Consider the following 15,104-nt stretch of genomic DNA (forward strand, 5'->3'; position numbering starts at 1 on the left):
AGTTGGCGCTGGGGCTGGACAGCCACTGCCCAGGGGATGCCATTGGGCTCCAGCTTAGCCGGACCATCTTTGAACCAGGCCCAGGCATCGGGGGCCCTGTGACTTGAGTACCCCACAGAGCCAGGGGCTCACTTCAGGCACTGGACCGAAAGGTGAGCTTCCCCAAAGGGGTAGCTGCCAGTTTTTCTTGTAAATCCAAGATGGCTCTTGGCTTTGGTACTCTTGATCATACCATTTCCTTTAGGCCACCAGGAGCTGTTGGGCACTGCCCTTATGTGATCAAGTTTAAAAGCCCCCAAAATGGGGGTGTCAGGTCAGTGAGTCACAAAGCCTTCATGGGTCATGCTCTTTTTCTACAAGTGTTCACTGCAGGCCAGTAGCTACCCCGCCTTAATGGGGATGCAGGGGGGTCCTGCCCTGGGCAGGGGCTGCTGCTGGACTGGGAAATGGCCTCTCGACTCCAGCGGGCTTCCCTTCTCTTAGTCTACACGCTGTTTCTGCAGAAGGAACAGAGGCAGGGAGAGGCCATCTACAGGTCCCCTCTTACCTCTGCATGCCACAGTCCCCGAAAGTCCCCTGACACTACAGGACGGGAACACGCAGGCAGGAAACACCATGTCAATAGCAGTTCCACCTTCAGGTGTGAAAGCTGCACACACCCAAGTTCCATCCTCAAGCTCACTTAAGCATCCCCACTGCAACCGCCTCACTGTAATTCTAGTGCCTTCTTCCCTATGGGAGCACCTCCAAGGGGTTTAGCATGCATAGGAGTTGGGGGCTCAGCACAGCTGTCCAGGACCACAAGAGTAGAGAGTGTCGCAGAAGTGCTGGGCCACTTGCCCCCTCCAGCTGTTAGCTCCTTGTAAGTGCCCATTCCTCTTCCCCACCCCTGCACTTCCCACATCCAGAAAGGGTCCAGGCTCAGAGGCTCCTCCCTTCCTTTGTCCCTCCCTCCCTGTTTATTCACACACCATTCCGTTCAGTCTTTTAAAGTATACAAATCAGTGGCTTTTCATATATGTACAGAGTTGTATATCCATCACCACAATCCATTTTGGAACATTTTTCCTTACCCTGAATAGAAACCCCATACCCTTTAGCTCTCACACCCCAGCCCCCCATCCACTGCAGCTCCAGACAGTCACAATCTATGTTCTGTCTCCCCTCGATTTGTCTGTTCTGGACATTTCTTACAAATAGAGTCATAGTCTTTTGGGACTGGCTTTTTTAGTGTTTTCAAAGTTTATTCATGTTGTAGCATGGATCAGTACTTCGTTTCTTTTTATTGCCAAATAATATTTTATTTGTTTTTATGTATCCATTCATTAGTTGATGGATATTGGGATTGGTTCTACTTATTTGGCTATTACGAATAAAGCTGCTGTGAATATTTATGTAAACATTTTTGTATGGACATGTTTCCATTTTCTTGAGTATATATGGTAGTGTAAGTGGAATTGCTGGTGTGTATATTAATGCTTTGTTTAATTATTTGAGGAAATGCCAGACCATTTCCAAAGCAGCTGTTCCATTTGGGTTCCAATTTCTCATCAACACTGGTTATTATCTGTTTTTTTCATTACAGCCATCCTGCCAGGTGAAAAGTGGTACCTTGCTTGTGTTTTCAATCTCCCTTTCCCTAATGGTTAATGCTGTCAAGCATCTTTTTGTATGTTATTGGCTCCTTCTAAATCTGTTCTAGAATAATGCCTATTGAAGTTTTTATTATTGAGTTGTAATAGTACTTTATATCTTCTAGATACATATCCCTTATCCGATTATGATTTGCAGGTACTTTCTCTCATCCTGTGGGTTGTCTTTTCATTTCCTAAAGGTGTCCTTTGAAGCACAAATGTTTTTAATTCTGATAATATTCAGTTCATCTATTTTTTCTTTTGTTGCCTGTGCTTTTGGTGTCATATCCAAGAAACCATGGGATAATCCAAGGTCACAAAGATTTATACCCCTGTTTTATTCTAAGAGTTTTATAATTTTAGCTCTTACATTAGGTCTTTGATCCATCTTGAGTTAATTTTTGTATATGGCGTGAGGTAGGGGTCTAGCTTTATACTTTTCATAGGGATATCCAGTTTTACCAGCACCATTTGTTGAAGATACTGTTCTTTCCCCCACTGAATAGCCTTGGCACCCTTGTCATGACAACAGCCAAATCAAGTGGCCTTGTTTCCAGCCTACCTCTCACTGCTCAGCTTCATCAACAGGTAGGATATAGAGGAACCTCACTCTCGCCACCCCACACCACTGCAAACACTTAATACTTGTGGAGAGCATTCTCCACTGGAATCCTGGAAGACTTCTCATTTCTCCTAACATGAGCTATGGTGGCCTTTGTCCTTCCTCTTCCAGAAAGTCATTATTCTGTCATGCTAACATTCCCCCCTCCATTGTTTCTTCTTAAGCTAGTTTTGGTAAGCTGCATTCTTCAAGAAAAGTTTCTATTTTACCTAAAATTTTTGAAAGTATTGTTATAAAGATATTGATAAAATCCTCTGATTACCTTCTTTGATAGCATCAGGGGCTGAAATGATAGCCTCTTTTTCATCCTAAGCAGTTTGTGCCTTCTCTTTCTTACTTGATCACTCTCACCAGAGGTTTATCTATTTTATTCGTTTATTTTCTTATTTTATTTTATTTTTTTTTTTTTTGAGATGGAGTCTCATTCTGTCACCCAGGCTGGAGTGCAGTGGTGCATCTCCACTCACTGCAAGCTCTGCCTCCCAGGTTCATGCCATTCTCCAGCCTCAGCCTCCCACGTAGCTGGGACTACAGGCACCCGCCACCACACCCGGCTAATTTTTTGTATATTTTTAGTAGAGACAGGATTTCACCACATTAGCCAGGATGGTCTTGATCTCCTGACCTTGTGATCCACCTGCCTCGGCCTCTCAAAGTGCTGGAATTAAAGGCGTGAGCCACTGCACCTGGTCTATTTTATTAGTTTAAACAAGTTTGGGCTTTGTTGGTGATTCTCTTTATTCAGTATTTGCTTTCTATTTTATTAACTTCTGCTCTTAATTTTTATTTTTTTATTCTCTTACATAGGAGTTTAATATATATTATTTACTAAACTTTGTTTAGTATATTTACTTACTATATATGAGTTTGTTTGCTAAATATTGTGTTTATTTATTATATATAGATACTAAAATATACATGCAATGCTATAAATTTCCATTGAAGTTCTGCTTTCTCCACATCCTCACAAGTTTTTGCTAAATAGCATTTTTGTTATATTTCTTTATACAGTTATTTATATTTCTGTTTTCTTTTTGCCTCCATTTCCTGGTGATGAGAATTTTTATTTTTTAACCTCTACTTTTTAAGTTATTATTTCTAGTATAATTACACTATGGATAAAGAACAAGCTCTGTAAGTTTTGCAGTCATTTGAAATTTGTTGGCAATTGCTTTATGGCCCAATATGTGGTTAAAAAAAAAAAAAAAGGTTCCATTTGTGATATCTATTAAGTCATTTATTATTTGCCTTGTTCAGATTTTCTTTATTCTGACATATTATCTTTGTCCATGCCTGGTCTGGTCTTTTACTAGAGAAGATACATTGAATATCCCACCATGATTGTGAGTTGAACTATTTCCTTTTGTCAAATTTTCAGTTATATGTGCTGAGGCCTTGCTATTGGGTATACACAAATGCAGAGCTCTTATATCTTTATCATGATGAAGTAGATCCTCTTTACTTCCAGCAGTGCTTTTTGCCTTATGGCCTTTTTAATCTGATAATAATATGATTATACCAGCTCTTGCTTTTGATTAGCATTTGGATAGTATATCTTTAAACTGGAACATTTAATTCATTTTCTCTTTTTTTTTTTTTTTTTTTGACAGACTTGCTCTGTGGCCCAGGCTGGAGTGCAGTGGTACGATCTCTGCTGCAGCCTCCACCCCCCAGGTTCAAGCAGTTCTCCTACCTCAGCCTCCTAAGTAGTTGAGACTATAGGCATGTGCCACCACACCCAGCTAATTTTTGTATTTTTAGTAGAAATGGGGTTTCACCATGTTGGCCATGGCTGGTCTCAAACGCCTGACCTCAAGTGCCTGCCTGGGCCTCCCAAAGTCCTGGGATTACAGGCGTGAGCCACCACGCCCAAACTTATTCATTTTCATTCAGTGCATGTCTGGTGTAGTTGTATTTCACTCTACTACTTTTTTTTTTTTTTTTTTTTTTTGACAGAGTCTCACTGTGTCACCCAGGCTAGAGTGCAGTGGCGCTATCTTGGCTCACTGCAACCTCTACCTCCCAGGTGCAAGCCATTCTTCTGCCTCAGCCTCCCAAGTAGGTGGGACTACAGGTGCCTGCCACCACACCCAGCTAATTTTTTTTTTTTTTTTTTTTTTTTGTATTTTTAGTAGAGACGGGGTTTCAGTATGTTGGCCAGGCTGGTCTTGAACTCCTGACCTTGTGATCCACCCACCTCAGCCTCCCAAAGTGCTGGAATTACAGGTGTAAGCCACCACACCCAGCCACTCTATATCTTTTTTGTGCAAAATTTCCCACCTGTTTTATATTTTTTTCTCTCCTTTCTTGCCATGTTTTATGTTGAGTATTTTAATCATGCCATATTTTATTTTATTTTATTTATTTTTGAGACAGAGTCTCACTCCGTTGCTCAGGCTGGAGTGCAATGGTGTGATCTTGGCTTACTGCAAACTCTGCCTCCCAGGTTCAAGCAGTTCTCCTGCCTCAGCCTCCCAAGTAGCTGGGATTATTGGCACCCGCCACCACGCCTAGCTAATTTTTTTTTATTTTTTTATTTTTAGTAGAGATGGGGTTTCACCATGTTGGCCAGGCTGGTCTCAAACTCCTGACCTCAGGTGATCCACCTGCCTCAGCCTCCGAATGTTGGAATTGCAGGCATGAGCCACTGTGCCCGGCCAATCATGCCGTATTATCCCTTCTATCAGTATAGAATATGGACACAGTTTCTGTTCTTTTGGTGATGACCCTAGACCTTGGGTCCCCAACCCCTGGGGCTGCAGACCAGTACTGGTCTGTGGCCTCACAGCAGGCAGCAAGCAGCAGGAGAGTGAGCATTACCGCCTGAGTCTGCCTCCTGTCAGATCAGTGGTGGTATTTGATTCTAATAGGAGCACAAACCCTATTGTGAACTGCGCATGTGAGGGATCTAGGCTGTACACTCCTTATGAAACTAACTAATACCTGATGAGGTAAGGTGGAACAGTTTCATCCGCAAACCATTCCCACACCCCCACCTCAGTCCATGGAAAAATTGTCTTCTATGAAACTGGTCCCTGCTACCAAAAAGGTTGGGGACCACTGCCCTAGACAATACAATCTATACTTTTAACTTATTAATATTCACTAGCAAGTTCATTTATACCTTTACCCTCCTCCTGGGAAATGTAATGACCTTGGAACACTTCGACATGATTTATCCTCTCTCAATGTATATTATTGTTGTGAGTTTTAATTCTATAGACTTTTTACACCATTTCATAAGGCAGTATATATTATTTCTTTATATTTCATTTGCCCTTCTTTCCTTCTTGCATCTCTGATCTTATGTTTCCCTCTGACTTGAAGTTGATCTGTTAGCATCTCTTTTAGTGTGGGTCTGCTATTTATTATGTATTTACCTGAATTGTCTTTATTTTGCCTTCCATAGTAAAGGGTATTTTATCTGGATATAAGACTTTATGTTGGCAGTTGTTTTCTTTTAGCACGTTGAAAATATGATTCCACTGTTTCTAGCTTTCATTGTTGTATATGAGAAGTCAGCTGTCAGTCTACTTGCAATGCCCCTAATGGTAATCTGTTTTTTTCTTTTTAAGATTGTCTCCTTGTGAATAATTTGTGCAGCAGCAATAGAAAAAGAAAAAAAATTAAGACTGTCTCCTTGTCATTGACCTTGTGCATTTCCAACATTTGTCTGATGTGGCTTTGTTTTTATTTTTCTAGCTAGTGAATCACTGTGATTCACTCTGTGTTCTGCATATGGCTTGATGTCTTTCATCAGTTCTGGACTCACCATTGCCTTTGTGTCTCCTTTCCTTCTGGTGCTCCAAGTTGTGCATTTGTTTGGTCATCTTACTGTTCTCCATTATGTCTCGTCCTTTCTTCTGTATTCTCCATCTTTTTGTATCTTTTAAAATTCTGGATAGTTTCTTCTGACCTTTTAGTTTCAGTTCATAATTCTTTCTTTTTTTTTTTTTTTTTTTTTTTTTTTGAGACGGAGTCTGGCTCTGTCGCCCAGGCTGGAGTGCAGTGACTGGATCTCAGCTCACTGCAAGCTCCGCCTCCCGGGTTCACGCCATTCTCCTGCCTCAGCCTCCCGAGTAGCTGGGACTACAGGCGCCCGCCACCGCGCCCGGCTAGTTTTTTTTTTTTGTATTTTTTAGTAGAGACGGGGTTTCACCGTGTTAGCCAGGATGGTCTCGATCTCCTGACCTCGTGATCCACCCGTGTCGGCCTCCCAAAGTGCTGGGATTACAGGCTTGAGCCACCGCGCCCGGCCCCATAATTCTTTCTTAATGCAACAAATCCACTCTTCAATCTATCCAGTTCTTAATTTCTGTTATTTAGTTACTTATATCCTATTCATTTGGTTCTTTAAAATGTCTTTTGATTAAATAATTTACATTCCTGATTAATTTTTTTTATCCTAGTCTTTTTATCTCAATTTTTTCATTGTGGTAAAACACATAAAATTTAGTATCATAGCCATTTTTAAATGTATGGTTCAGTGATTAAAGTACATTCACATTATTGTGTAATCATTACCACCATCCACCCACAGAATTGTTTTCATCTTTCGAAATTGAAGCTCTAATCTCATTAAATAGTAAGTCCCCATTCCCCTCTTCCTTCAACACCTGGAAACCATCTTTCTACTTTCTGTCTCTATGAATTTGACTCCTCTAGGTACCTCATATAGGTGGAATCATATGGTATTTGTCTTTCTGACTGGCTTATTTTACTTAGCATAATGTCTTTAAGTTTCAGCCATGTTGTAGCCTATGACAGATTTCCTTACCTTTTTTTTTTTTTTTTTTTAAAGACAGAGTCTCACTCTGTCACCCAGGCTGGAGTGTGGAGTGCAGTGGTATGATCTCGGCTTACTGCAACCTCCATCTCCCAGGTTCAAGTGATTCTTGTGCTTCAGCCTCCTGAGTAGCTGGGATTACAGGTATGTGCCACCATGCCCAGCTAATTTTTATATTTTTAGTAGAGACAGAGTTTTGCCATGTTGGCTAGGCTGGTCTTGAACACCTGACCTCAAGTGATCCACCTGCCTCAGCCTCCAAAAGTGTTGGGATTACAGGCAGGAGCCATTGTGCCTGGCCAGGATTTCCTTACTTTTTAAGGCTAAGTAATATTCCATTATATGGATGTGCTACATTTTATTTAGCCATTCATCCTCAGTGGACACTCAGGTTCCTGCCAGCTGTTAGCTATTGTGAATAATAATGCTATGAACATGTGTGTACAAATACAAATCTCTTCAAGACCCTGCTTTTGATTCTTTTGGTTATAGACCCAGAAGTGGAATTGCTGGGTCATATGGTAATTCTGTTTTTAACTTTGAGGAACCACCACATTGTTTTTCACAGCAGTTGTACCATTTTCCATTCTCACCAACAGTGCACAGGGGTTCCAATTTCTCCACATCTTCACCAACACTTGTTACTTTCCTGGGTTTGTTTTTTTAATAGCAGTGATGTTGAACATCTTTCCATGTGCTTGTTGGTCATTTGTGTATCTTCTTTGGAGAAATGTCTGTTCAAGTCCTTTCTCATTTTTGAATGAGATTTTTTTGTTGAGTTTTAGGAGTTCTCTCTAAGGATATTAATCCTTTATCAGATATATGATTTGCAAATATTTTCTGTTATTCTGTTTTCAGATTGCCTTTTTACTCTGTTAATAGTATATTTTGATGCACAAAACTTTTTAATTTTCATGAAGTCCAATTTGTCTTTTCTTTTGTTGCCTGTGCCTTTGGTGTAATATCCAAGAAATCATTTCCAAATCCAACGTCATGAAGCTTTTGCCCTATTGTTTCTTCTAAGAGTTTTACAGTCTTAGCTCTTATGTTTAGGTTTTGGCTCTATATTGAGTTAATTTTTGTATATGGTGTGAGGTAAGGGTCCAGCTTCATCCTTTTGTATGTGGATGTCCAGTTTTCCCAGCACCATTTGTTAAAAAGACTGTCCTTTCCTCACTGGAATGGTCTTGGCACCCTCGTGAAAATCATTTGATTATATATCAAAGGCTTATTTCTGGGTTCTGTTTTATTCCATCAGTCTGTACATCTGTCTTTATGCCAGTACCACACTGATTACTGGAGATTTGTAGTAAGTTTTGAAATCTGTACGTGTAAGTCCTCCAATATCGTACTTCCTTTCCAAGATTGTTTTGACTATTCTCCTGATAAAATTCTAAAGTTTGCATTGATCTCTTTGAACCTAGTTATTTTAATTCCAGTATCTGCTGTTTCTCTCGTTTCTGTCTATTTCTCTTGGTGGTATCATGCTTCCTTGGGTAGCTGATTATCTTTGACTGTGTCCTGGATTGTGTATTTGAAAAATTATTTGCAGGAATAACTTGAGGCCTAAGATGATGCCATCTTCCTCCAGAGAGGGTTTTCCTTTGCCTCGGTGTAGAAGGCAGAGGTGCTGCCACTCTGGAACCCCCTTATTGCCTGTTCCAGGCTTCACCCAAAGGGGAAGTCCAGAGGGTCTTTTCTAAAAGCATGGTTCTGGTCACATTCTTGCCAGTAGCAAATAATGACAGTGTAGAGCTGACCACTGTGACCAGCAGTGCAGTCACCTGGGCCCAGCACCTTGTGAGGTCAGAGCCAGTGCCCTCATCAGCTCCAGCTGCTGTGGTAAAATGCCTTAGACTGAGTGGTTTGCAAGCAACAGAAATGTAGTTTTCACAGCTCTCGAGGCTGGGAAGTCCAAGATCAAGGCACTGTCATCAGCCTCAGTGACTGGTGAGGGCCCACTTCCTGCGCCATAGATGGCATCTTCTTATGTATCCTCCCATGGCAGAAGGCAGCTCTCTGGGGCTTCTTTTACTAGGGCACTCATCCCATTCACCAGGGCTCTACCTTTATTGCCTAATCACCTCCCAGAGTCCCCACCTGCTAACACCATCTCTTTGGGAGTTAGGATCTCAACATAGGAATTTGGGGGGACACAAACATTCCAGCCATAGCCCCTTCTGGTAAGTAAGAAAACCAGAGCACAGGGAGGTCGGCAGCTGAGCTGCATCGTGGATGGATGCACAGCCAGTGGCATGAGTGTGGGGCCAGGATTGAAGCATGTGCATCTCACTGCAGAGGTGCTGCTCAGAAACCTTTTGGGGCTCCACACTGCCTGGAGGCCAAGCACAGGCTCCCCCACTTGGCCACTGCAGCCCTTCTAGCCTCCCCAGCCATGCTGGCCCCTGGCCATCCCACCTCCTCTGTAGTGGGGGCACCCCTCCCCTAAGCTCACCTTGTGTGACCCCTGCTCACCCTTTCATGCTTAGCTCAGATACTGGGGCTCCGCCTGGCCTCCTGAGGCCCCAGCTGGAGCAGAGCTGAGGAGCAGTAGCTGCTGGGCAGGCCCGAGTGCCCCACTGACTGAGGCCAGGACCCAAAGCGGGGCTTTCCTACCCCCACAGCAGCCAACCAGGGCTGGGCACTCCGCAGGGCATCAGGTACTGCATGCAGGTCAGAGCCTGTGCCCTGAGCACACAGTATGACAGGAGGGGGTGGAACAGGTCATGCTGGACCCATCTCAGGGACAGGGGACTGTCAGGCCACCCTGGGGATGCCCTGCCCAAGACTGGCTTCCCCTCAGAGGATGCCTGGTAGCAGGGGCTAGGGAGGCTGCTGGACCCACCCGCTTGCCCACAGCCCCCAGTCAATCCCCGCTCTGGCTTTCTGCCTCCCAGGTGAACAACAACGGAATCATCTCCTTCTTGAAGGAGGTTTCTCAGTTCACCCCAGTGGCCTTCCCCATTGCCAAGGACCGCTGCGTGGTGGCAGCCTTCTGGGCAGATGTGGACAACCGGCGTGCAGGCGATGTGTACTACCGGGAGGCCACCGACCCAGCCACGCTGCGCCGAGCCACGGAGGATGTCAGACACTACTTCCCCGAGCTCCTGGACTTCAATGCCACCTGGGTTTTTGTTGCCACCTGGTACCGAGTGACCTTCTTTGGAGGCAGTTCCTCATCCCCTGTGAGTCCAGGCACTTGTCCTGGGGGGGGAAGGGGTGGTGTGTGTGGCTAGGGCCCAGGGTCTCCCCACACCAGGGCCCCCACTTGCTAATGTGGGTGTGGTACAGTCACTGGTCCATATCTAAGAGGGGAACATGTGGTCAAAATCACAGAGACAGGTAAGAAGAGGACACGGCCGCCACCTTCTCCAGTGCTCCTGAAAGCCACTTGCCTCCAGGAAACACCAAATTCCCCAAAGCAGCAGCTCACGCATCAGAGAGAGGCATGTGGGTTGATAGGTGTTAGGAGGATTTCCATTTGGAATGGCCCAGTACTCAAAAGGTTAAACTGGAAGGTTATTCTGGTTTTGTTTTGTTTTGTTTTATTATTATTATACTTTAAGGTTATTCTGTTTTATACTCTTCCTTGATAATGCCAAATATGACAGAAACATTGACTCAAGAATAATCAGCCGCTTTGCAGGCCTGATGAGTTCTGGTGGGCTGACACTCCCTAACAAGGACAGCTGCCCACTCCGGGGCAGATGTATTTACTCAGCACCTACTGTGGCCAGGCCTGCACTGGGCACTGGATCATGGCTGTGCAAGACAGACAGTGACTCCCTAGAAAAGAGGCACTGGGTGCAGAGCTGCCATTTTCAGAGCTGTTTGTTCATGCATTTAATAAACACTTTTTTTTTTTTTTTGACACAGTCTTGCTCTGTTGCCCAGGCTGGAGTGCAATAGCACGATCTCAGCTTACTGCAACCTCCGCCTCCCAGGTTCAAGCGATTCTCCTGCCTCAGCCTCCCGAGCAGCTAGGATTACAGGCATGCTTTTCTATTTTTAGTAGAGAGGGGGTTTCCCCATATTGGCCAGGCTGGTCTCGAATTCCTGACCTCAGGTGATCCGCCCACCTCGGCCTCCTAATAAACACTTTTTAAGGGCACCTTCCAAATGACAGGCAAGTGTTCTAGGCACTGGGCAGACAGCCCTGGATGAAGCAGACAGGATGCATCTGCCCCATGGGGTCACTCCAGCCAGGCATCAGGAAGTGCTCAGAAGCATAACCCAGCCAGCAGCACTTCCAGGAGCAGGTTCATTGGCAGAAAATGGACAGTTGAGCTTCATGCACCTCCTCATTGCGCCTCTCCGTCTCCCAGAGCCCCACCATGGGCCCTTACTGGCTCTAGTCCGCCCTGTCCCCTAGATGGTGCCACCACCCCAATTCTGCAGCCCTCACGTCTTCGTTTGTTTTCCGAGTGATAGCACTTACATTCGCTTTCCTAAAGCAGAGCACATAGTTTCTCTAATGTTGACTTTTACATAAGTGGCATGTACACTGTATAATCACCCATCTTTCTCAGTGACTACAAACTAGCCCAGCACCAGGCGGCATGCAAATTTGTTTCACCTGCACCCCATGGCTGGACAGCTGCAATCCCAGGGGCCTGAGGTGGGCACGGCATAGCTCAGGTCGGCTTATTCATGATCCTGTCCTGGTACACGTGTTTAGAAGGGCAATTGTCACCTGCAGAATTCCAATTTTCCTCTCAAAACTGTACACATTCAGGCCAGGTGTGGTAGCTCACGCCTGTAATCCCAGCACTTTGGAAGGCCAAGTCAGACGGATCACCTGAGGTCAGGAGTTTGAGACCAGCCTGGCCAACATGGCGAACTCCCCTGTCTACTAAAAATACCAAAATCAGCCGGGCGTGATGGCAGGTGCCTGTAATCCCAGCTACTGGGGAGGCTGAGGCAGGAGAATTGCTTGAACCTGGGAGGCAGAGGTTGCAGTGAGCTGAGATCACACCACTGCACTACAGCCTGGGTGACAGAGGGAGATTCCATTTCAAAGAAAAAAAAAAAAGAATCTACACATTCAATACTCTGAGGACCCACATTTAGAAGTGCCGGTTTCCTTGCACCCCAGCTGTCATTTTCCAGCTTTGTCAGCTCTATAGACAAAACAACGAGTGCTACTTTTTAACTTACACATCTTTAATTTCTAGTGGCTGAATGTGTTCTAATATTACTGGTTACTTATATTCTACTGTGATGTGTCTGTTCATACCCTCTGACATTTTTTCTGTGATACTTTTTCTTATTGATCTGTAGTTCTTGAACTAAGGGTCTGGAAAGTTTTATCTGCCCTATGCATTATAAATACGTTTTTCACATTACTGTTTGCCATTCAGTTTGATCTTATGGATTTTTTTAAATATTCAGAAGCCCTTTGCAGTCAAATGCATAATTCTCCCTTTTGGTTTTTGCTGTGAACAAACATCACACTTAAAATGTCCTTTCCCTTTCCTGAGTTATACATATTCACCTGCATTTTCTTGTAGGACTTTTCTTTCACTTTAAAACCTTATTGGATTTGGGATTTCTTTTCGTGTGTGGTGAAAGACAGGACTCTGATCTGATTCTTTTTCAGGGGGTTTCCTGTTTGTCCCAAGATCATTTCTTAAACAGTCCCGATCCTTTGCTCGATTCTCATCTGGCGTCTCTCATCTGTACGCTGATATTTCCATGCAGCAGAATGCTGTGGAAACCATGAGGCCTGACTATTAAACGCTGCAGCATGGCTCTTCCTTGGTTCTTTTTAGCTTCCCTCTTTTCCTTTTTATAATTTTGCTCATTTCACACAGGAGATTGTGTAGATCTGGCTAAGGGCAGGGGACAAGGTCTGCTCCCATCTGTGGGCCCCACACCCGCCCTGGGTGCTTCACTCACCCCAGCAACAGCTGTGGGTTGGGAACGGCCTCTGCTGAGTGGCAGGCTCTGGGAGACAGCAGAGGATGAGGCCACCGAGGTCCTGCCTTGGCTGCTCGTTCAGCTAGAAGACACAGACATTGAGCAAGCCAGAGGCCCAGTGGACAATGACAGTGTGCCAGGATGGTGGACAGGGCAGGGCTTCCGTGGGCCAAGGGGAGTGCAGGGCCCTGTTCAGCCCCCTCTCCCCGGCAGGTCAACACATTCCAGACTGTGCTCATCACAGACGGCAAGCTCTCCTTCACCATCTTCAACTATGAGTCCATCGCATGGACCACAGGCACACACGCCAGCAGCGGGGGCAACGCCACTGGCCTGGGGGGCATTGCAGCCCAGGTAGGCGAGTGCAGTGGGTGCTCTGTGTTCGGGACCCCTGCTCCCCACAGCCAGGACTGTCATGAGCTGATGAGGTAGACAGGGGCCCACCATAGGCAGACCCCCCCCCCCCGTACCATGCAGAGGCCAGCGCGAGGCATCCATGACCATCCCTGAGGCCTCTCGCTGCCGGAAAACAAAGAAACATCCTCAGGCCTGAAGGCATCTTTGTCCTGTTGCCCTGCCCGCCCCGCCCCTGCAGTCCCCTTTAACAGCTGTGGCAGCAACAGAAATGTCCTCTGCTCCTTGTGCCCTGCAGTCTGGCCTAGCCAGTGACCCGAGGGACCACAGCTGACAGGAAACCCCGGGTGTGGAGGGAATGAAACAGAACAACGGCCACAGGGTCAGTGTTCCCCAGGCCCGAGTGCCTTGGGGCTGTGCGCACCTCTGCTCACCTCCGGGCCACCTGCTTCCTCTGGGGTCATACTTGCCCCCGGCCCCAGGGGAGGCCCAGGAGCCCAGAGGTGAGCTGCCGGAGGGCTGGGCTGGGGAGCCAGGGCCAACCCTCTCCTTGGCTCCCAGGAATGGTTGGCTGAGGTCAGGACTTGGCTGGGAGGTTGCCGACCCTGGCAGGAACACGGTGGGGGCAGGGAAACCCCTCCGTCTGTAGACCTGGGGAACTGGCCTCCCTCACTCTGCCCCCACCCCACCCCCAGGCTGGCTTCAATGCGGGCGATGGGCAGCGTTACTTCAGTATCCCCGGCTCACGCACGGCAGACATGGCCGAGGTAGAGACCACCACCAACGTGGGTGTGCCCGGGCGCTGGGCGTTCAGAATCGATGATGCCCAGGTGCGCGTGGGGGGCTGCGGCCATACAAGTAAGAGGACAGAGGAGCAGCTTGGGGTGGGAGCGGGCTGAGGAAGGGGATTGATGGCAAAGGAGAGGTGGAGAGGAAGGGGGCTGGATGCTGACTGGGAGAGTAGGGGGACTTGGGTCTCCAGCCCAGCCCATCTCAGGCATGTGAAACTAAGGAAGGCCTGGCAGGTCCTGGAGCCTCAGCTTCCCCTAGAGAAGACCCCCCCACACACACTGCTCTGGGTTGGAGGGAACTCTCTGGAGACTGCGGGTTTCAGGGGTAAAGACTTGTGGGTCCTCAGGGGAGGAGGAGCCCAGGGACGCCTCTCCCTGGGACCATGAGGTCTGTACTCTCCCCTCATTCCCACCCGGCCTCCTGCCTGGGCTGGGGGAGGAGAAGCATGTGGTCTCTGACCCTCAGGGCCACCCATGGGCAGGTCCTCTTACCGCCCAGGTCCTCATTTCTGCCAGCGGGCTTGCTGCTTGGTGGGGTTTGGTGTCTGCTTGACAAACCCAAGCATCACATCTACAGGGGAGTTCCAGGGGTCCTTCCAGCCCAGAGTGCACAAATGGACGGGGTGGGTGTCCCTCCCAGGGGTGGGCATGTGGTCTGTGGGAACAGCCAGGGCGGCAGCAGAGCGGTGGATGGTAGCCCCAGCCCTGCTGCTGTGCGACCTCAGGAGCCAAGGAGCCTTGGAAATCACTGTTCACACATGGGGCCAGGGCAAGCAACTGATCCGCTCCAAGGGGGCTGCGCCTCACAAGCCCTGCCAAGCCTTGGGCCACAGTGAGGCTCGCGCTGGAACCTGCCCCAGACTCAGCTCCCAGCCACCAGCATCTAGGCTACCGACAGGGGAGAGGGGCTGCTTCTCCACAACACTGAGTCCCCAGAGGACACGACGGGGGTAGCAGATGTGGGCGCACCACTGTCGGGGCGGAGGCGGGGTGCAGGC

General features: G+C 47.0%; 1 protein-coding gene across 7 annotated transcripts in view; it reads left to right on the top strand.

Annotated features, from left to right (window-relative positions):
• SNED1 (sushi, nidogen and EGF like domains 1) overlaps positions 1–15,104 on the top strand; it is a 90,290-nt gene that overhangs the window by 21,643 nt on the left and 53,543 nt on the right. For 5 of the 7 annotated variants that reach the window (XR_013402277.1, XR_013402278.1, XR_013402280.1 and 2 more), the window contains exons 2-4: positions 9,940–10,227; positions 13,175–13,315; positions 14,011–14,173. Coding sequence is in view for 3 of the 7 variants with exons in the window: in XM_015111534.3 (XP_014967020.2) it covers positions 9,940–10,227; positions 13,175–13,315; positions 14,011–14,173 (592 nt within the window). In the remaining 4 variants the exon portion in view is untranslated. Of the gene's footprint in view, positions 1–9,939; positions 10,228–13,174; positions 13,316–13,602; positions 13,698–14,010; positions 14,174–15,104 lie in introns of those variants that run through there. The other 2 variants (XR_013402279.1, XM_077958108.1) reach the window with 2 other exon arrangements.

The sequence above is a fragment of the Macaca mulatta genome, chromosome 12 (genome assembly GCF_049350105.2).
Source record: "Macaca mulatta isolate MMU2019108-1 chromosome 12, T2T-MMU8v2.0, whole genome shotgun sequence".
Classification (NCBI taxonomy): domain Eukaryota; kingdom Metazoa; phylum Chordata; class Mammalia; order Primates; family Cercopithecidae; genus Macaca; species Macaca mulatta.